Raw genomic sequence first — 21,976 nt, forward strand, 5'->3', positions numbered from 1 at the left:
TTCTATTTTCAAAATGTACATGCCTGTCTTCTAAATAAAAATGACAGCGATTGTGGGATGGGTAGGGAGGAAGTCTACCCTTCCATCCACAAGACCCAGTTAACCCTCGATCAAATCTGGAGCAGTCTCGTGACGTAATAGACAAGATTTTGAAACTTCTCCCAAACCTTTTATTCCATGTTGCATACAGACAAAAAGACATAGAAATCACACAGGCAATTTGTCAATATATTAACATATTATTTTGCATCAACTGCAACTACCAAAAGTCTACATAATCATTTGTTTCTGAATTTACGGAATCATGTGTTCTTTCACAAATAAAATCACTTTGGCAAAAATGATCCATACCATTATTGTTTTATAGTCCCCCTCTCATTCTAGCTTATGACAACATTAAACCTCCATTTACAAGCATCAAAATCATCTCTTCACCCATTCTGCATGAGAGTAATTTCTGGAATATATTCTTTTCTGCGTAAAGACATTGCTCAAAAACTCTTTCTCCCATTGTGGATATCGTGTTTATTCTTTGCTTTGGATTTATAACTAGTGAAGGTTTTCCGTGACCAACCTAAAACATCCTTCATCATTTTATTCTCTGGCTACCTTCAATTCATCGAAAACACCCCCCCTCCCTGGCACAAACCATGCAGTTCTAGGAATGTCCGTATAATACTTTATATGCTCCTTATCTATAATATTCACAACTGCAGCCAATTAGAATAGATCTATTTTCATAACACATTGCAGCTTTTAACTATTTGTGTACTGAATTCCAATGTCTCAATGCTCATTTACCCTATTTAGATTTACCATTTCAATCAAGCAACATTATCAACCAAATTTCAGGTATTAAACAATTTTCACTGATTCAGATTCAGATTCAATTTTAATTGTCATTGTCAGTGTACAGTACAGAGACAACGAAATGCATTTAGCATCTCCCTGGAAGAGCGACATAGCAAATGATTTGAATAAATAATAATAAGTGCACAGTTTAGCTTTGTTTAGTTTAGAGATACAGTGCGGAAAACAGGCCCACCGGATCATCATCGACCAGCGATCCCCGCACATTAACACTATCCTGCACTCACTAGGGACAATTTTTACATTTACACCCAAGCCAATCAACCTACAAACCTGCACGCCTTTGGAGTGTGGGAGGAAACCAGAGGTCTCTGAGAAAACCCACGCAGGTCACGGGGAGAACATGCAAACTCCGTACAGACCGGCTGAGGATCCCCCAGCACTTTGTGCTTTGCTCATGATTCCACTGTCTGCAGTTATAAGATCATAAGTGATAGGAGTAGAATAAGGCCATTCGGCCCATCAAGTCTACTGCCATTCAATCATGACTGATCTAACTCTCCCTCCTATCCCCATTCTCCTGCCTTCTCCCCGTAACCTGTATTAAGCAGGAACTAATCAAGTTGCTTGTGTTCCTATGAAGTGTGTTCATTTATTGCCACGTATGGGTGGTACGCAGCCACACCTACCTCTTGCCTCTTGATTTCCTTGGCTGTGAGCATTTGATTAACACGGATGTCAAACGTTTCACTCCAGAGTTTGCTATCTCGTCGCTTTGTGATAACCGGGGGCCCTTGTCTGGAAAAGGACCTCGGGGTGAAAATGTCTGTCCGGCTCTCATTTCGGAAGCTGATAGAACGCTACAACAAAAAAGAAAAAATTGTTATACACATCCCGAACAAAAACACTGTACAAAGTAAAGCTGAAGAAAGGGGTTTTGTTTAGAGATACAGCGCAGAAACAGGCTGCTTTGGCCCACCAAGTCCACACCGAACAGCGACACTAACACTATCCTACACATACTAGGGACATTTTATAATCTTTACCAAAGCTATTTGTATTTGTATTGTAAATGCATTTCGTTGTCTCTGTACTGTACACTGACAATGACAATTAAAATTGAATCTGAATCTGAATCTGAATGTCTTGGGAGTGTGGGAGGAAACCGGAGCACCCAGAGAAAACTCGCGGGGAGAACGTGTAAACTCCGTACAGACAGCGCCCTTAGTCAGGATCAAATCCAGGTCTCTTAGTGCTGTAACGCAGTAACTCTGCCGCTGCACCACCATACCACCCTCACAGTTACATGGCTGTACATCAATGGTTCACCCCAATGTCACTAGAAATTAAAAACTCTATCCAACATGGTGCAGATGGTAGAATGTGCAATGTGACATTTATAGTTTGAAGTGGGGCCTTTGCCCAGAAGAGTTTTATTCCACATCAGACAGATGGCCTCTGTACTCTGAAGAAGGGTCTCGGACCGAAACGTCACCCATTCCTTCTCTCCAGTGATGCTGCCTGCCTGTCCCGCTGTGTTACTCCAGCACTTTGTGTCTATCCTTGGTTTAAAACAGCATCTGCAGTTCCTTCCTACACAGATGGATTTTAAAGTCTTGCAACAATAGCTGGTCAAGAAATACCAAGAACAGATGTTGATTTTGCCAGCCAGTCATAAATATGAGACATTAGAACAGATTTTGATTAGATCCAATGCAGTTATTGTAAAATATTAGAAGGCAGGATTACTTTTCAGCACAGAACCAGGGGCCACAGTTTAAGAATAAGAGGTAAGCCATTTAGAACTGACACTTTTTCTCACAGTGAATTGTGAGTCTGTGGAATTCTCTGCCTCAGAGTGCGGTGGAGGCAGGTTCTCTGGATGCTTTCAAGAGAGAGAGCTAGATAGGGCTCTTAAAGATAGCGGAGTCAGGTGATATGGGGAGAAGGCAGGAACGGGTTACTGATTGGGGATGATCAGCCATGATCACATTGAATGGCGGAGCTGGCTCGAAGGGCCGAATGGCCTACTCCTGCACCTGTTGTCTATTGTCTATTGTCAGACCCGGGTTCAATCCTGACTGCGGGTGCTGTCTGTGCAGAGTCTGCACGTTCTCCCCGTGACCGCGTGGGTTTCCTCCGGGTGCTCCGGTTTCCCTCCACATCCCAAAGACGTGCAGGTTTGTAGTTTGATTGGCTTCTGTAAATCGTCCCTAGTGTGTAGGATAGAATTGGTGTATGGGAGATTGCTGGTTGGCAAGGACTCGGTGGGCCGAAGGGCCTGTTTCCACGCTGCATCTCCAAATCTAAAATCTAAGCCACACATTCCTTAATCAGAATAAATGGTACTGAGCTATTTATTTGATGTTTATTGAATGATTAAAAACACAAAGATATTTTATTCAGGTTAATATATCAGGTTAAGCCGACAATTATATCATGTCCATTTGACAACTTACTCTAAATGTACAAATGGAACACATGCAGTCGGGTGAGATTAGTTTATTTTGGCTGATGTTCGGAACCTTCGGTGAAGGACCTGTTTCTGCGCCAGGTTTTGCTGATAAATTATTTTAAAAGCTCATGATTCAGCTGCCAGCAATTGGAGTCAATAGACAATCGGCACAGGAGTAGACCATTCAGCCCTTCGAGCCAGCACCGCCATTCAATGTGATCATCCACAATCACTACCCCATTCCTGCCTCTCCCCATATCCCCTGACTCCGCTATCTTTAAGAGCCCTATCTAGCTCTCTCTCTTGAAAGTATCCAGAGAACCGGCCTCCGAGGCAGAGAATTCCACAGACTCACAACTCTCTGTGAGAAAAAATGTTTCTTCATTTAAGTGGAATTATATTTTACTGTCCTTGCTGTTCTAGATTTAAAATGAACGATTGATAATATTCATCAGAATAGGTGCAGGAGTGGGCAATTTGGCCCTTGGAGCCAGCACCGCCATTCAATGTGATCATTTAATTGTGAAAATGCCCCTGTAAGAGAAATGCGATTGCTTCGTCCTTGAAAACAGTCTTTATATTCAGGTTCCTGCAGCATAAATGGTGCAAGTAATAAAAGATCAGCAACAGCTGTACAAATATCCTTGCAGCAGCAGACAGCCTACCAGGCACAGCTCACGTCTAGCCAAAGCATCAATTGCTTTCATGGTCAGCGCCACTGGAACTAATGCTGTTCCCATCCAGAAAGATCAGAAACTTTTTACACGTAAATTCTGGGAAGAAATTTATTGCCCCGAGGGACTGCGAAAAAATTCTCTGCAGTCACGCTATTTCACGACCTTCATGATCAAACACAGAAGTAAAGTAACTGAGTAACCTTCCTCCTTCTCCCTCTCCCAGCTAGCTCTGTTATAGCCCCATCCCACGGTGCGAGTTCATTCCAAGAGCTCTCCCGAGTTTAAAAAAAAATCAAACTCGGGGTAAGCACGGAGAATGAACGTAGTGGGTACGTCGGAGCTCGGGGACGTCTCTTAGCGCTAACGGCAGGTACTCGGGAAGACTCGCTAACGGCAGGTAAGTTCGGGAAGACTGGTGAAGATTTTTCTACATGATGAAAAATGTCCACGAGAGCCCCGAGTACCGACGAGTGGCCATTACCGTAAATCTCCGAGTTCGAAAGAGCAAACTCAGGAGAACTCTTGGAATTAACTCGTACCTCAGGAAGGCCGTCAGCATCCATAAAGACTCATCACACCCCTGAAACGGTCTGTTTGAACTACTTCCCTCCGGCAGACGTTACAAGGCCTTCTACGCCCGAACCTCCAGACTCAGAAACAATGTCATTCCCAGAGCTATAGCGGCTCTGAACCGGCCCTGCTGAGTGCCCCCCATCCCCCCTGGACTGTCTCCCTCGGATGGTCACGTCACACAGCTTATTTATTTATTTTACTTTTCTTTTTCATCGGTTGGGGCTGCATACTAAATCTTGTTGCACTGACGTGCAATGATAATAAAATATATTATTATTATTATTAATACCTTGGGACAGGGGTTTTACTTGTCCAATGGATGGAGCAAAGTAGAGAATGAAACTCCACACACTGTAATTATTCTGATTTCATTCAGTGGCAGAGTTCTTTGTAACTTTGTGGCCCTTTATAACTCGTACTCCCGGAAGCGTTGATCAGGAACCAACAATGGTCTGTGCAGTGACTACTGTAGATATCAAAGACTCGCACGGCATGGAAACAGACACATTACACCACTGCATTCAAGCTGACTGACATGCACCCATTAGATTTTATAGTTTTACAGAAGATACAGCATTAAAACAGGCCCTTCGACCCACATAGAAACATAGAAACATAGAAATTAGGTGCAGGAGTAGGCCATTCGGCCCTTCGAGCCTGCACCGTCATTCAATATGATCAAGGCTGATCATCCAACTCAGTATCCCGTACCTGCCTTCTCTCCATACCCCCTGATCCCCTTAGCCACAAGGGCCACATCTAACTCCCTCTTAAATATAGCCAATGAACTGGCCTCAACTACCCTCTGTGGCAGAGAGTTCCAGAGATTCACCACTCTCTGTGTGAAAAATGTTCTTCTCATCTCGGTTTTAAAGGATTTCCCCCTTATCCTTAAGCTGTGACCCCTTGTCCTGGACTTCCCCAACATCGGGAACAATCTTCCTGCATCTAGCCTGTCCAACCCCTTAAGAATTTTGTAAGTTTCTATAAGATCCCCTCTCAATCTTCTAAATTCTAGAGTGTATAAACCAAGTCTATCCAGTCTTTCTTCATAAGACAGTCCTGACATCCCAGGAATCAGTCTGGTGAACCGTCTCTGCACTCCCTCTATGGCAATAATGTCCTTCCTCAGATTTGGAGACCAAAACTGTACGCAATACTCCAGGTGTGGTCTCACCAAGACCCTGTACAACTGCAGTAGAACCTCTCTGCTCCTATACTCAAATCCTTTTGCAATGAAAGATAACATACCATTCGCTTTCTTTACTGCCTGCTGCACCTGCATGCCTACCTTCAATGACAGGTGTACCATGACACCCAGGTCTCGCTGCATCTCCCCCTTTCCCAATCGGCCACCATTTAGATAATAGTCTGCTTTCCTGTTTTTGCCACCAAAATGGATAACCTCACATTTATCCACATTATACTGCATCTGCCAAACATTTGCCCACTCACCCAGCCTATCCAAGTCACCCTGCAGTCTCCTAGCATCCTCCTCACAGCTAACACTGCCCCCCAGCTTTGTGTCATCCGCAAACTTGGAGATATTGCCTTCAATTCCCTCATCCAGATCATTAATATATATTGTAAATAGCTGGGGTCCCAGTACTGAGCCTTGGGGTACCCCACTAGTCACTGCCTGCCATTGTGAAAAGGACCCGTTTACTCCTACTCTTTGCTTCCTGTTTGCCAGCCAGTTCTCTATCCACATCAATACTGAACCCCCAATGCGTGTGCTTTAAGTTTGTATACTATTAATGTGTCCATGCTGATCATCGATCATCCGTTTTTTTTAGAATGGAGATGAGGAAACACTTTTTTTCACAGAGAGTGGTGAGTCTGTGGAATTCTCTGCCTCAGAGGGCGGTGGAGGCAGGTTCTCTGGATGCTTTCAAGAGTGAGCTAGATAGGGCTCTTAAAAACAGCGGAGTCAGGGGATATGGGGAGAAGGCAGGAACGGGGTACTGATTGGGGATGATCAGCCATGATCACAGTGAATGGTGGTGCTGGCTCGATGAAAATCATGCAGCTCCACAAAATGTGATTGTGCCAATCACTAACAGGTTGAGACAATGCATCTGGCCCTGGGTCATTCATGGACACTCAACCCTTGCCGCCAGCTAAATAAAAAAAACAGGAGCACAAGGGGGAGGGAGGGAGATAGAGGGGGGGGACAGGCAGTTTCTTGATCAATAGGACCCAAGACCAACAGAAGACAAGAGCATTACCAGAATCATAATAATAATAATAATAAATTTTATTTATGGGCGCCTTTCAAGAGTCTCAAGGACACCTTACAAAAATTTAGCAGGTAGAGGAAAAACATGTAAGGGGAATGAAATAAATAGTAGAGACATGACTAGTACACAAAGTAAAGACAGAATTCAATACAAAACACAATATGAGGCAATTAATGCACAGATGAAAAGGGAGGGGGACGTGGGGCTAAGGATAGGCAGAGGTGAAGAGATGGTACAGGAGAGGGAGGGGATGAGTGCATAGGGTCGGGCAAGTTGGACATGATCCAGCAGATACAGGTTCAGATGCTCCAGGGCGAACCAAGCAAATATCCATGTCAACTATAAGATGTAGTCCAGTCTATCGCACAGACCAGAGTCCCCATCACTGACTCCATCTTACCTGTAACGTCTGGCTGAACCGCTTCAGAGGCGTAGCCTTCAACGGCGGGATGAGACTGGCTAAAGATGTGACTCGGGACAGAGGTTTCGCCCGCTTGTTACTGGGTTCCTGAAAAATAAGTGACCACAACCTGTCAACATAACTCATATTTTAAAGATTCAACATAAAAGAGCCTGAAGAATGTTCTCGACCTGAAACGTCGCCCATTTCTTCTCTGCAGAGATGCTGCCTGCCCCACTGAGTTACTCCAGCATTTTGTGTCTATGGGAGGGCCAGGGTTGGGGAGGGGGGGAGGGGGAACAAATGGGGACCTGGTGCAGGAAACTCTTTGCTGGTGCTGGTGCCCTTTATATGGCCACTATTTGCATACCCCGGGCACGCACGCAAAGACTTGTCACATCGGACAATCAAGCATTCATTCATCTTCGGTACAAACCAGCACCTTCCTAAACGCAATCATCATTTGTCCAGTGTAGGGAGGACCTGCAGATGCTGGTTTATACCGAAAGTCGACACAAAATGCTGGAGTAACTCAGCGGGACAGGCAGCAAGCATCGCTGGTAAGAAGGAATGGGTAACGTTTCGGGTCGAGACCCCAACCCAGTCTGAAGTTGGGGTCTCGACCCGAAACGTCACCCTCCAGAGGTGCTGCCTGTCCCGCTGCGTTACTCCAGCTTTGCGCACCTTTCTTCATCATTTTTCCTAGCTGATTAATCCTTCACAAAAAACCCCTGGTGCTAATAAACAAGCCTCTTAGAGGAGGCATTCATCATTTCCCATCACTGAGGTGAGATGCACCTTTCTGTAAGCCTCCCTTCCCCCGGCTCTCCGTGCTAGCTCTGCAAGTACTGACTATTATGCTGCATTGCAAAATTAGCCTTCACATAACATGCTGTGACCTCAAAGTTAATTGACAACCAGTAGGTCAGATAACAAACAACTCAGCATTGCACTCGAAATCTTAATTAGAGGAAAACACTTCCAGGAACATGCACATGTCAATTCCTAATCGACAACACAAGATTTGAAGGATGCAAAATGCACAGAAGTTAATTTGCTGCCAGTTCAAATGTACCTTGTATTTTTTAATCTCCATTCCACAAGCTGCAGAAGAAACAGGTTCAGTCGACAAAATCCCAGTAAATTACTAGCAAAATTCTCCATAAAGTATCCGAAAATAAACATCTCTGGATCGGAATCAGCTTCTACAGAAAATTCTGCTTCTCCTCCACAGGGCCTTTGGGAAAATCTCTGTCGCTGCTCAGGGATTTGGGCGCGTGTGGGAGTCCTTCTGGAAGAATCATTTTCTGATTGCAGATCTAACTGTGGCCGCAGACTGCAGCATTCACCACAGTCAGGTAAACACGGACGCTCCTCGATGCGACTGCTGCAGTAGAATTACAATCAGCGGACATCCCTTCCATCACAGTTCCTGGGTACATCTGCCCCAGTATTACAATGGTCCAGGATTAGTGAACACTTCCTATCCCGACAGAGATGAACGGCAGTGGAAGATTCTCTGCAGCCTTCTCACATTCAAATAGCTTCACCTTTAAAACTTCAAATCAGGCAACCATTGCGCGATTGGAAATGTTCCAGTTCTCACAGAGTCCGCAGCGGAAAATGTTGTCTCCTCCGGCAATATCTTGTTGTGCACCAGCTTTAGAGACACTTCAGATATTCCAATGTCCCCAATGGCGTCATTGCATTCAAAGTTCCTGACTAATCCTCCTAAACAAAGCCACCTCCCCCAACAACCCCTGCTGCTAACTTACGCAACGACAGCTCACAGCTAGCCCTGATAAATATTGCCTGCATTCCCCCCTACACACACACAGCATACAAACCTAATTTGTTTTTTAAATAATTCACGATCTACGCACGAGATGGATTGAAATTCTGCTCGGTGATTTTCATGCCAATTAATTTAATTTTCAGAAGAAGAAAAAAAAACTTACAGATAGAGAGATGTTTAAGCAGGAACTGCAGATGCTGGAAAATTGGAGGTAGACAAAAGTGCTGGAGAAACTCAGTGGGTGAGGCAGCATCTATGGAGCGAAGGAAATAGGCAACGTTTTGGGCCGAAACCCTTCAGGCATTTGAAGAGGCTTTTAGATAGTCACAAGAACATGCGGGCAGTTTTGCTGAATCAAGCATTCCAACATATTTTCAGCATGGTTTTTGCCATTATCTGATGAAATGTACGGGTGGCACGGTGGCGCAGCGGTAGAGTTGCTGCCTCACAGCGCCAGAGACCCGGGTTCCATCCTGACAACGGGTGCTGTCTGTACGGAGTTTGTACGTTCTCCCCGTGACCTGCGTGGGTTTTCTCCGAGATCTTTGGCTTCCGAAGACACACAGGTTAATTGGCTTGGCATCAATGTGAATCTAGTGTGCGTATGATAGTGTTAATGTGGCGGGGATCGCTGGTCGGTGCAGACTCGGTGGGCCGAAGGGCCTGTTTCCGCTCTGTATATCTCTAGATGGACACTAAACATAATGGTACAAGGGGCGAGATGCTTTGTGTCATCACCCGACCTTCTGGAAACAGACTCTACCATTATTATGAGGGAAGTTCAAATCAAGTCTGAAAATGCCGACTGCAATCCTGACAGGTAACACAAGTGGCAAGCCTCCCTTTATATTAAACACTCCCTCTTGGTTTAGACAATAGACAATAGGTGCAGGAGTAGGCCATTTGGCCCTTCGAGCCAGCACCTCCATTCAATGTGATCATGGCTGATCATCCCCAATTAGTACCCCGTTCCTGCCTTCTCCCCATATTCCCTGACTCTGCTATCTTTAAGAGCCCTATCTAGCTCTCTCTTGAAAGTACCCAGAGAACCTGCCTCCACCGCCCTCTGAGGCAGAGAATTCCAGAGACTCGCAACTCTCTGTGAGAAAAAGTGTTTCCTCGTCTCCGTTCTATATGGCTTACTCCTTATTCTTAAGTTTAGAGATACAGCATGGAAACAGGCCCTTCAGTTTACACTGACCACCAATCATCCATTCAGTACTGGTGTGTATCGTCACAAACAAGGGCTGTAATGTATCTGATTTTGTATAAAGTTCCAAACCAAGTGGTATAATGATCTTCATTGTATTCTTTTTATGCGCACTGATTTAGAGTCATGGAGTGATATAGCATGGAGTGAAAAACAGGCCCTTCAGCCCAACTTGCCCACACTCGTGTCTAGTGTAGGAGAATCGAGAACCAGAGGAGATGGGTTTACGGTGAGGAGGGGAAAGATTTAATAGGAACCTGATGAGTAACTTTTGCACATAAAGGGTGGTGTGTGTGTGTGTGTGTGTGTGTGTGTGTGTGTGTGTGTGTGTGTGTGTGTGTGTGTGTGTGTGTGTGTGTGTGTGTGTGTGTGTGTGTGTGTGTGTGTGTGTGTGTGTGTGTGTGTGTGTGTGTGTGTGTGTGTGTGTGGAACAAGCTAGTAGTTGAGGCTGGGACTATCGCGACGTCTAAGAAACATCGGGACAGGTATACGGGTAGGACAGGTTTAGAGACATATAGGCCAAATGCTGGCAGGTGGGGCATGTTGGTCGGTATGGGCAAGGTGGGCCGAAGGGCCTGTTTTCATGATGTATGACTCCGACCTCTAACTTGTTATCAAAACAGCCCAGCCATTAAATTCAGGGCAATGTGGGATCGCACATCAGATCTTCAACTTTCATTTCTCTCAATAAATGGAACATATATTTTTTAATTAAATATTATTTACAATCTCAAAGGAGGACTTCATTTTATATCCAACAACAGAATCTCCTGATGAAAAGCCTTGAGGGGGAAAAAACAGGTCAACCAAATGGGCTTTCATAGTTTCAGCTGTCTGCTTTTCAAATTATGGCACTGCTTGTACTTTGAGCTTAAAGTGATTATACGATATGACAGTGCAGTATGCCTGATTTAACCTTCTGAAAGAGATACTCCTGACTTTTCATACAGGCTCCATAATGCAAACAAATATAGCTTCCTCCATCTACACCAGATACCCTTGAAGGTTGAGTGAATCATAAAAGATCTTACGGGATTTCATTTCTGTGAGGGAAAAAAAAAGTGAATCTTATTTTTTTTATGGTTCCAGCCACTTTCACTGCATCTAGGGCGAAACATGTGTGAAATCTAACCTGCCTCGCTCACAGCTGTCACAGAGTTCTGCCCTTGAACTGCCTATTAAAAGCAACAACAGCTGCACAGATGTTTCAGTGTGCTATCCATATTTGAGATAACCAAAAACATTGTGCGATATAGCACATGGCAAGAAAATCGGTGAGACACAGTGCCCTCCATAATGTTTGGGACAAAGACCCAACATTACAAAGACTGTGTGCAACAAAGGGGTTTTCAAAGATTTAAAAATGGCCAATTCTTGAGTGGCCAAGTCAAGCACCCAATCTGAACCCAATTGAGCATGCCTTTTATATGCTGATGAAGAGAAAACTGAAGGGGACTGACTAGCCCCCAAAACAAGCTCAAGCTAAAGATGGCTGCAATACAGGCCTGGCTGAGCATCACCAGAGAAGACACCCAGCAACTGGTGATATCCATGAATCGCAGACTTCAATCAGTCATTGCATGCAAAGGATATGCAACAAAATACTAAACATGACTACTTTCATTTACATGACATTGCTGTGTCCCAAACATTATGGTGCCCTGAAATGGGGGGACTATGTATAAACACTGCTGTAATTTCTACATGGTGAAACCAAAATGTATAAAAATGGCCTTTATTAAAATCTGACAAAGTGCACTTTAAACACGTGAATTTATTCTATTACAAATCTCACATTGTAGAGTACAGAGGCAAATAAATAAATGATGGGTCTTTGTCCCAAACATTATGGAGGTCCGAAGGGCCTGTTTCCGCGCTGTATCTCTAAAACTAAAATTGACAAACTGCAGGGCATCAACTAAATCAAATTAGACACAGAATGCTGGAGTAACTCAGCAGGTCAGGCAGCATCTTGTGCGTGTGTGCATGTGTGTACCTATGCATACAGAATCTTTTTTCATTTATTATATTGTTTACAGAATACTATGTTGTGTTGTGGTGCTGCAAGAATTTCATTGTTCTGTTTGGGACACAAGGCAATATCATATACTGTTTTAGTAATAAAAGCCCGTTTCCTTTATCATTGTTAGTTATCATATATTTCATTTATTTGTTCTATGTGTAAGAAGGAACTGCAGATGCTGGAATAATCGAAGGTAGACAAAAATGTTGAAGGAACTCAGCGGGAGAAGCAGCATCTATGGGGCAAGGGAATGGGAGACTTTTCGGGTCGAGACCCTTCTTCTGACTGATGAGGGGATGGGGGGGGGCAGGAAGAGGGGGAGACAGTGGGCTGTGGGAGAGATGGGAAGGGGAAGGAGGGAGAAAGCAGGGGAGAGATCATTTGTTCTATATCTCTCCACATCACCGTCTATATCCCTCGTTTCCCTTTCCCCTCATTCTCAGTCTGAAGAAGGGTCTCAACCCGAAATGTCACCTATTTTTCTCCAGAGATGCTGTCTGGCCCACTCAGTTATTCCAGCGTTTGTGTCTATCTTCGGTTTAAACCAGTGGATTCAGCCATTGTTTAAACGTAAAACTAGTTGGTATTAAATGTCCCCAGAAACGGGCACATCTTTGTGCCGTGCATGCTTGTATTTCTTTTGAATGATGCACACGCCCAAATGAAAGACTCCAATGGTAGTCCATCCATATTCCTGAATTTGAAATAATCTGAAGATAGACACAGAGCGCTGGAGTAACTCAGCGGGTCAGGCAGCATCTGTGGAGAACATGGATAGGTGACGTTTCACAGAGTGCTGGAGTAACTCAGCGAGTCAGGCAGCATCTGTGGGGAACATGGATAGGTGACGTTTCACAGAGTGCTGGAGTAACTCAGCGGGTGCAGCAGCATCTATGGAGCTAAGGAAATAGGCAACGTTTCGGGCCGAAACCCTTCCGGGTTTCGGCCCGAAACGTTGCCTATTTCCAGAAGTGTTTCGGCCCGAAACATTGCCTATTTCCTTAGCTCCATAGATGCTGCTGCACCATAACTCAGTGGGTCAGGCAGCATCTGTGGAGAACATGGATAGGTGACGTTTTAGGTTAGGACCCTACTTCAGAATTAATTTCCGATAGGACCAATGTTTGGAAATCATTTGAAATGAGTGCATTGGAATAAGTTGGTAGCTCTGATACTCTTGTTTGACCAATATTGTATCTAGTTGCAATTACATTCCGGTTTGTCAGAGCTTGGCGTGTATAAATTAACTTTCAGGGTTCCGACATTACAAGTGGAAATTAGCTTGGAGCTCATTTCATTGACTAGAATACCCTGGGGCTCTCTGGAAGGACAAACGGGGCATTATGCATGTAACGTTTTAACTAGCTGCTAACCTGTGTGTAGCTGCATTAAATAAGATCCTTTCCACAAATACTGTAGTATTCTGGCGATTTATACAAACATGTCTTACACTGCTCAATGTTGACTTGTGATGGAGGGGTAAAACATGGTCATTCAATGTGTAGATGACAAGAATTATTAGTTGCTTAGATTATTTTGTTAAGGAGGAGAGTTAATAATTTATATGGTGCTGAATGTCAGAGAATGGAAAATCTTTTCAAAAGCTGAAAAAAGAGTTTTAGGGAAATTCTCACAATCCCAGAAAGGGATCAGGTTCGGCCAGTGTAGCTGGGGCATCTTTGCTGGCATGGGAAAGTTGGGCCGAAGGGCCTGTTTCCATGCTGTATCACTCTGTGAACAATGAACACAAAGGCAAAACAAAGAGTTACTGCAGCACTTTGTGTTTTGCTCAAAACTTCAGTCTCCGCAGATCTTTGAATCTCCAAAATAAAAATATATCGCTGATTGGGATCTTCATGATACACAAAGGATTGTTCCATAAACGCATGATGATCCTTTAGGTCAAATAATCCACTATACTAACTTGGCTGGCATCAGCAAGATGGGCCGAAGGGCCTGTTTTCATGCTGTACATCTCTATGAGTATTTGATCATGTTGTGTCACACCTTCAAGCAATCACCACCATACATAGAACTGGGGTCTTTATGTCACAAGTGACAGGAGCTGAATTAGGCCATTCGGCCCATCAAGTCTACTCCACCATTCAATCATGATCTATCTCTCCCTCCTAACCCCATTCTCCTGCCTTCTCCCCGTAACCCCTGACACCCGCACTAATCAAGAATCTATCTGTCTCTGCCTTAAACATATCCATTGACTTGGTCTCCACAGCCGTCTGTAGCAATGAATTCCACAGATTCACCACCCGCTGACTAAAGAAATTCCTCCTCATCTCCTTCCTAAAAGAACATCCTTCAATTCTGAGGCTGTGACCTCTGTTCCTAGATTCTCCCACTAGTGGAAACATCCTCTCCACATCCACTCTATCCAGGCCTTTCACTATTCGGTAAGTTTTAATGAGGTTTCCCCCTCATCCTTCTAAACTCCAGCTTCACGGTGCAGAAGATTTTCACACATAAACGCCACTATTTGCATGTTTCACTCTACTTTGTTGACTTAACAAATAAAAATCTATGTCGCATGGTTTCTTCTGAAAGGGTAAATTGAATATAAACAGTTAATGGTCGCTCTTAAACTAGTGGAGCAGAAATACAGATGAATGAATCACAGAAAATATAGAAAATAGGTGCAGGAGGAGGCCATTCGGCCCTTCTAGCCAGCACCGCACTGACATATCCTGGAGCAACAGTAATATCTGTTGAATTTGCTGATGAAGGCTTTGACTAAATAGATGTGAAGTTCACAATAATTGCCTTTAGCATGGAAAGGCTAAGGGAGATGGATTTGTGAGTGCCCAGGCACAACTGACTAAGCCCCAGTCTGGGGCAGCATTGATCCATTCATCCATGGGTAATATTACCTTAATGCAGGCTTAGTTTAGTTTAGTTTAATTTAGAGATACAGCACAGAAACAGGCCCTTCGGCCCACCGGACCAGCACCGACCAGCGACCCCCGCACACTAACGCAATCCTACACTCGGGACAATGTTTACATTTACACCAAGTCAATTCACCTACAAACCTGTACGCCTTTGAAGCCGTAAGATCTCAGAGAAAACCCACGCAGGTCACGGGGAGAACGTGCGAACTCCGTACTGACAGCGCCCATAGTCGGGTTTGTACCTGGGTCTCTGGCGCTGTGAGGCAGCAACTTTACCGCTGCGCCACCGTGCCGCCCACACGGCCACTTTCCTGTCTTAAGGGCCTGTCCCACTTGGCCGTCATCTGCGCGTCATCATTTACGCGTCACGACTCACGATGCGCTCGTCGTGACACGCACGTGTTGCGCGCATGGTCCACGATGACATAGGCAGCGCGGCATCCCAGGATTTTGCGATATACAAGATCTTAGCGGGCCATCTGCGTGACAAGCAACTGACAGCCAAGTAGGACAGGACCGTTACTTGTGGATAACGGAGAGAAGTCAACCATTCGTGCGTTAGCAATTTGCAATCAATAAAAAGGTACCAAACATAAGCCACCATGATGACTCACGCCCAAACAAGCCAACATCCACATCACACATATAAGCTGCACCTCAAGAAATTCCTAAATATGGTGCCCTCATTGTAATTTGTCTATATTTAGTAAAGCTCATCAAAATTCCAACTCCAAACCCTAGAAATTCCATAAGTCAAGTCATTTTTATTTCTATAGCACATTTAAAAAACAACTCTCGTTGGCCAAAGTGCTTTACATTGGTGGAGGGACTAACGTTACACAACATTGGTTCATAGATTAAGTACATACATCACTACATACATGTAGCCCTCATTCAGAGGACGTCAAGAAAGGCTTGGGAGTAAAGATGAGTTTTAAGTCTTGACTTAGAAGAGTCGACGGAGGGGGCAGTTCTGATGGGACGAGGGATGCTGTTCCTCTTTTCACACAAGGATGTGGGGAAAAAAATCGATCCAATCATCCCATTACAGGTAGAAAAAACTACAGTTTTGTCTTTCAAAAACTGCTTTATCAAATAAAATATAGAGTTACCGATATACTGAAAAGTAAAATGGTGGAGAAACTCAGCGGGTGAGGCAGCATCTATGGAGCGAAGGAATAGGTGACGTTTTGGGTCGAGACCCTTTGGGTCTCGACCCGAAACGTCACCTATTCCTTCAGACTGAAGAAGGGTCTCGACCCGAAACGTCACCTATTCCTTTGCTCTATAGATGCTGCCTCACCCGCAGAGTTGTGTCTATCCAGCATTTTTTGTCTACCTTCGATTTTTCCAGCATCTGCAGTTCTTTCGTAACCAATTTGTACCAAAAAGTAACAATGCCCCGAAATACAAAGCATCCAGGAGATGCTTCTTTATGTCAACTATCTGATGCTAAATGAGTTATAGCTCAAAATGAAGACACATTGATTAGATTAGATTAGATTAGACTTTATTAATCCCCTTATTCAGATGTCCTTGCAGCACACTAATAAAAATACAACATAGCATTCAAGAAGAAATTCAACACCAAAACACAAAAACATCCCCCCACAGTGGTTCACTATGGCACAAAGTCCAGTCCCCATCCTCTTGTCCACCCAAAGTCGGGCCTATTGAGGCCTCCACAGTCGCCGCCACAGCGCCCGATGTTCTCGCAGGGTGATGGTGCTCCGGCGTCGGGAGAACCCCCAGCGGCTTGGGGTGCCAGGAACGGCCGCCTTCCCAACGGAGCCCGCGGCTTCCAAGCCAAACTGACCGCGCTGGACGGAGCTCCACACACTGGCGATCTCGGCGAGAGATCCCAGGCTCCGGGATGTAAAGTTCAGCGTCGCAGCTGGCCGCTCCACAGAACCGCGGCTCCACGATGTTATTATCGGCGGTCCCAGCATACTGGAGTTACAGCGCGGAAAGGCATCGCCCGCTCCACGACAGCGCTCCAGCGCCGCGCCGCCACCAAAGCCGAGGTTCTGGCCAGGTCCCCTCAGGGAAACATCGCTCCAGGACCCGCTGGTAGGCCGCGAGGACGGGTTGAAGACGCTGCTCGGAGGAAGGCAACCCCTCCGACCAGGTAGGGACTTGAAAAACAGTTTCCCCCTTCCCCCCCACCACCCCCTACACATAAAAAGATTAGGCCCCCTGACTGCACACTCAACGTACTAAAAATAATAAAAAATAAGGGAAAAAAACGGACAGCTGCAGGACAGGCAGCCGTTCAGGACAGCGCCTCCTCCGGGTGTGTGTTCCTCCTCCATTGTGTTCATCATCTAACACTTGTGTGTAGAACATCTTAGCTAACAGAACTCCGCTGTAGAAACTTTTACCCTTTAACATCATACTGTCCTTTGGAATGGAGATGAGAAGGATTATCTATCGTTAGAGGTTGCTGACTGGCTAGCACGGAACAAAAGGCTTTTCACTGCACACATGAAACTGAATCTGTGGAATTCACTGCCACAGAAGGCTGTGGACGCCAAGTCAATGGATATATTTAGACAATTAGACAATAGGTGCAGGAGTAGGCCATTCGGCCCTTCGAGCCAGCACCGCCATTCAATGTGTGATCATAGCTGATCATCCACAATCAGTACCCCGTTCCTGCCTTCTCCCCATATCCCCTGACTCCGCTATCTTTAAGAGCCCTATCTAGCTCTCTCTTGAAAGCATCCAGAGAACCGGCCTCCACCGCCCTCCGAGGCAGAGAATTCCACAGACTCACCACTCTCTGTGAGAAAAAGTGTTTCCTCGTCTCCGTTCTAAATGGCTTACCCCTTATTCTTAAACTGTGTGTTGGTTCTGGACTCCCCCAACATCGGGAACATGTTTCCTGCCTCTAGCGTGTCCGAACCCTTAACAATCTTATATATGTTTCAATGAGAATCCCTCTCATCCTTCTAAACCCCAGAGTGTACAAAAATCAAAAATACTTTTTGATCCCTATTAATTTCCGGGTAATAATGTCCTGAGCAGAACCTGCCTCCACCGCTCTCTGAGGCAGAGAATTCCGCAGACTCACAACTCTCTGTGAGAAAAAGTCTCCTCGTCTCCCTGACTCTGCACAAAGGCATTAAGGCAGGGATAGATAGATTCTCGATGAGTATGGGTGTCAGATGTCATGGGGAGAAGGCAGGAGAATGGGGTTGAGAGGGAAAGATAGATCAGCCATGATTGAATGGCAGAGTAGACTTGATGGGGGCGAATGGCCGAACTCTGCTCTTAGAGTTTATAAACACAAGTCCCTAAACTGAAACAAAATGTTATTTGTTCTAAATTAAAAGTGAGGAAACAATGCAGATTCTATTGTATTATTTAGAATTGCCCAGATTTGAAAAACGTAGAACAATGCAGTAGTGGGAAAGGCCCAGTGGCCCACAATAGATGTGTCAAACAGGATGCCACATTAAATGTGTAGGAAGGAACTGCAGATGCCGGTTTAAACCAAAGATAGACCCAAAATGCTGGAGTGACTCAGCGGGACAGGCAGCATCTCTGGAGGGAAGGAATGGGTGACGTTTCGGGTTGCGACCCTTCTTCAGATCTTTTTTCAGACTGAAGAATTGTCTCAATAGTCAATGTTATTTGTCACATACATATATGTGCAGTGAAATGAATTTGCCAGCAACGGTACAATTAAAAAAAGAACACACAATACACAATAAGATTCCCAGAGGCCATTAGGATAGTAAACTCCGATCTCACCAGGGACTAACTTTACTGTTCCACTCTACTGGGTTTGTTTTTTAAATTGCTGTTTTTTTTCCCCTTTTTCCTTCCGCCCACAATATTTAATATGTAAAAGAATATGTGATTCTGTTCCATTCTGTTTGTAGTTTGTTTGTTTGTTTTTTGCACAAAGTCCGCGAGCATTGCCACTTTTCATTTCACTGCACATCTCGTATGTGTCTGTGACCAATAAACTTGACTTGGTTTAACACAAACATCCACCACAGCATTCTTCACTGTGGTGGAAGGCACAAAGTACAGTCAGTCTTCCTCCTTGTTCACCCGTGGTCGGGGCCATAGACCTCTGCAGTCGCTGCTACGGACAGCCGGATGTACAGGCCCTCTCGTCGGGACAGTCAAACACACTCCGTGGCTCGGAGGTCCCGAATCGCCACTCGACCCGAAATGTCACCCATTCCTTCCATCCAGAGACGCTGCCTGTCCCTGCTGAGTAACTCCAACACTTTGTGTCTATCGTGTCTGAATTATTGTGTCTGAATTATTGTGTCTGAAGAAGGGTTTCGGCCCGAAACGTTGCCTATTTCCTTCGCTCCATAGATGCTGCTGCACCCGCTGAGTTTCTCCAGCTTTTTTGTGTACCTTCGATTCTCCAGCATCTGCAGTTCCTTCTTAAACACTTTGTGTCTATCTTTGGTTTAAACCAGCATCTGCAGTTCCTTCTACACCCACTTGAATATTGCAGATGCAATCGCTCATTGTTAATTGCAAAGAGCTACATTGTTATTGCAGCATGGGGAAGCTAGGTGGCAAACTGGTCGCGATTACTCCGGAGCTTGGAGCCAACTCTACTTGTAACTCCTCCTCTCACTCCACAAGCCAGCTTCTGGGTTTTAATCAGCAGTAGATATGTGTGAGGTTACGTACAGCACATGAAACTCAATGCTGTTTAATTAAAATCACCTTTAAAAGCTACAAGAGTCAAATCAATTTAAAGAGAAACTCAAATTTTATGCCACTTTGTAAATAAAGTACGGAATTAGTCTGGCAGATGTTTTATAAATCAATACTGTATTTCACTAAATGACACAAACCTAATCGACATTTGCACGGCCTCGTAAAGAATTGTATTTAATTGGAACTGTATTCTAGTAATGAGTTGTTTAAAAGAAAACTGTGATCATTTGATGAATTGCCTGGGGTGCCAGAAGATGTCTTTTTAATTCTTTAGAACATTTGTTGTAGTTTTGCAAAGCTCCTGGGGATAAAAATAGGTAGCTCCAACTTTATAACATTGAACAAAGTTTAGTACAACACAGGAACAGGCCCTTCGGCCCACAATGTCCGTGCTAGATATGACACCAATATAAACCAATCTTGTCTGCCTGCATGTGATCCAGCATCTGCAGTTCCTCTAACTCATCGGGCTAAAATAGAATGGGTGGAAGGACATTCAATTTACCAGGGGAGGTAATCGCACTTAATCAAGAATTGAACAAGGCTCATTAGGAACGTCAGGTGTTGGAATCTTGAGCAAAACCAAGTGCTGGAGTCAAGTTGCTCCAAGACTGTGTTAAGACTTTAAACAAATCCACAGATGCATCTTGCAGATTGATCCCCATTGATCTTCACATTATCTACTCTTGTTGCTATAATCTTTCACCAAGTTGCAAATCAACATGAATGGACACATCAAGGGCGGCATGGTGGCGCAGCGGTAGCGTTGCTGCCTCACAGCGCCGGAGACCCGGGTTCCATCCCGACTACGGGCGTTGTCTGTACTTTCTGCGTGGGTTTTCCCCGAGATCTTCAGTTTCCTCCCACACTCCAAAGACGTGCAGGTTTGCAGGTTAATTGGCTTGGGTAAAATGTAAAAATTGTCCCTAGTGTGTGTAGGATAGTGTTAGTGTGCGGGGATCGCTGGTCGGCGCTGACACGGTGGACCGAGGGGCCTGCTTCTCTAAACTAAAGGCACAAGGACCTAGCATGATATTTTTTATGGACATTGATAAAAGTTTGGAACAGCAGCTTTAACCCAAAATACTACCCATTTACGGATGTTTTTTACAGCAAATCACAGGTGGTTTATAGACAATACACAATAGGTGCAGGAGTAGAGGCCATTCGGCCCTTCCAGCCAGCACCGCCATTCACTGTGATCATGGCTGATCATAACCATATAACAACCATATAACAATTACAGCACGGAAACAGGCCATCTCGGCCCTACAAGTCCGTGCCGAACAAATGTTTTTTCCCCTTAGTCCCACCTGCCTGCACTCATACCATAACCCTCCATTCCCTTCTCATCCATATGCCTATCCAATTTATTTTTAAATGATACCAATGAACCTGCCTCCACCACTTCCACATCCCCAATTGGTACCCCATTCCTGCCTATCTAGTCCTCTCATTGATGTACAATGGAAGTGAGTCATTCTGCAGGTTTGTAATGGGGAGATTTGTAACCGGGTAAATGGCTCGGTTCAACCAAGGTCGAGAGAGGAGGCTGGAGGCTTTTCAATCGACAGCGGGGGTTTGGTGAGCATTTCAATCTTGCTTCATCGTTCAATGAAAGAGCACAGACACAGATGGAAAGTACACTTCAAGCACGCGCGCTCATAAAATTCCTGCCCTTTTCCTGAGCCCAGAAAAGCTAGACGGTTTCCCCCCCCCCCCCCCCCCCCCCCCCCCCCCTTTGCCGACTGCCAGGCCAAATCCTCAAAGGAGTTGTACATTACTGTATCAACAGAGCGCAAACCGCACAGTGAGGCAGCCAAGATGGAAGAGGCAGGCGTTTTGGAAAGGAGAGAAGATCTCATATCAGCTGCTGTCTGGGCTGGGGACTTCAAAGGCTTCACCAGGAGATGGAGAGACCTCAGTTAGTCCATTTTCCCCAGGGAAGCTGAGCGGGATTGAAAGGGCAAGAGGAGAGAGCTTCTGCTGCCTCAAAAAACACAACACAGTGGAAAACCTGGTGCTGTATTTCATTCTTCAAGAGTCAAGAGTGTTTAAAGGTTCATCAATTCAACGGCAGTTCATTACCACATGTACCCAGATACAGTTCTTTAACACTGTGTATATATATATATATATGTATATGTGTATGCGGATAGACGCAGAATGCTGGAGTAACTCAGCGGGACAGGCAG

General features: G+C 44.9%; 1 protein-coding gene across 5 annotated transcripts in view; it reads right to left on the reverse strand.

Moving 5' to 3' along the window:
* The window catches only part of arhgef3 (Rho guanine nucleotide exchange factor (GEF) 3), a 140,853-nt gene that overhangs the window by 16,094 nt on the left and 102,783 nt on the right, over positions 1-21,976 (reverse strand). For 4 of the 5 annotated variants that reach the window (XM_055647529.1, XM_055647530.1, XM_055647532.1 and 1 more), the window contains 2 exons: positions 7,156-7,263; positions 1,500-1,670 (listed from right to left, as the gene is read on the reverse strand). In XM_055647529.1, coding sequence (XP_055503504.1) covers positions 1,500-1,670; positions 7,156-7,263 — 279 coding nt within the window. Of the gene's footprint in view, positions 1-1,499; positions 1,671-7,155; positions 7,264-8,230; positions 8,831-21,976 lie in introns of those variants that run through there. The other variant, XM_055647533.1, reaches the window with a different exon arrangement.

This window comes from Leucoraja erinacea, chromosome 16 (assembly GCF_028641065.1).
Source record: "Leucoraja erinacea ecotype New England chromosome 16, Leri_hhj_1, whole genome shotgun sequence".
NCBI lineage: Eukaryota > Metazoa > Chordata > Chondrichthyes > Rajiformes > Rajidae > Leucoraja > Leucoraja erinaceus.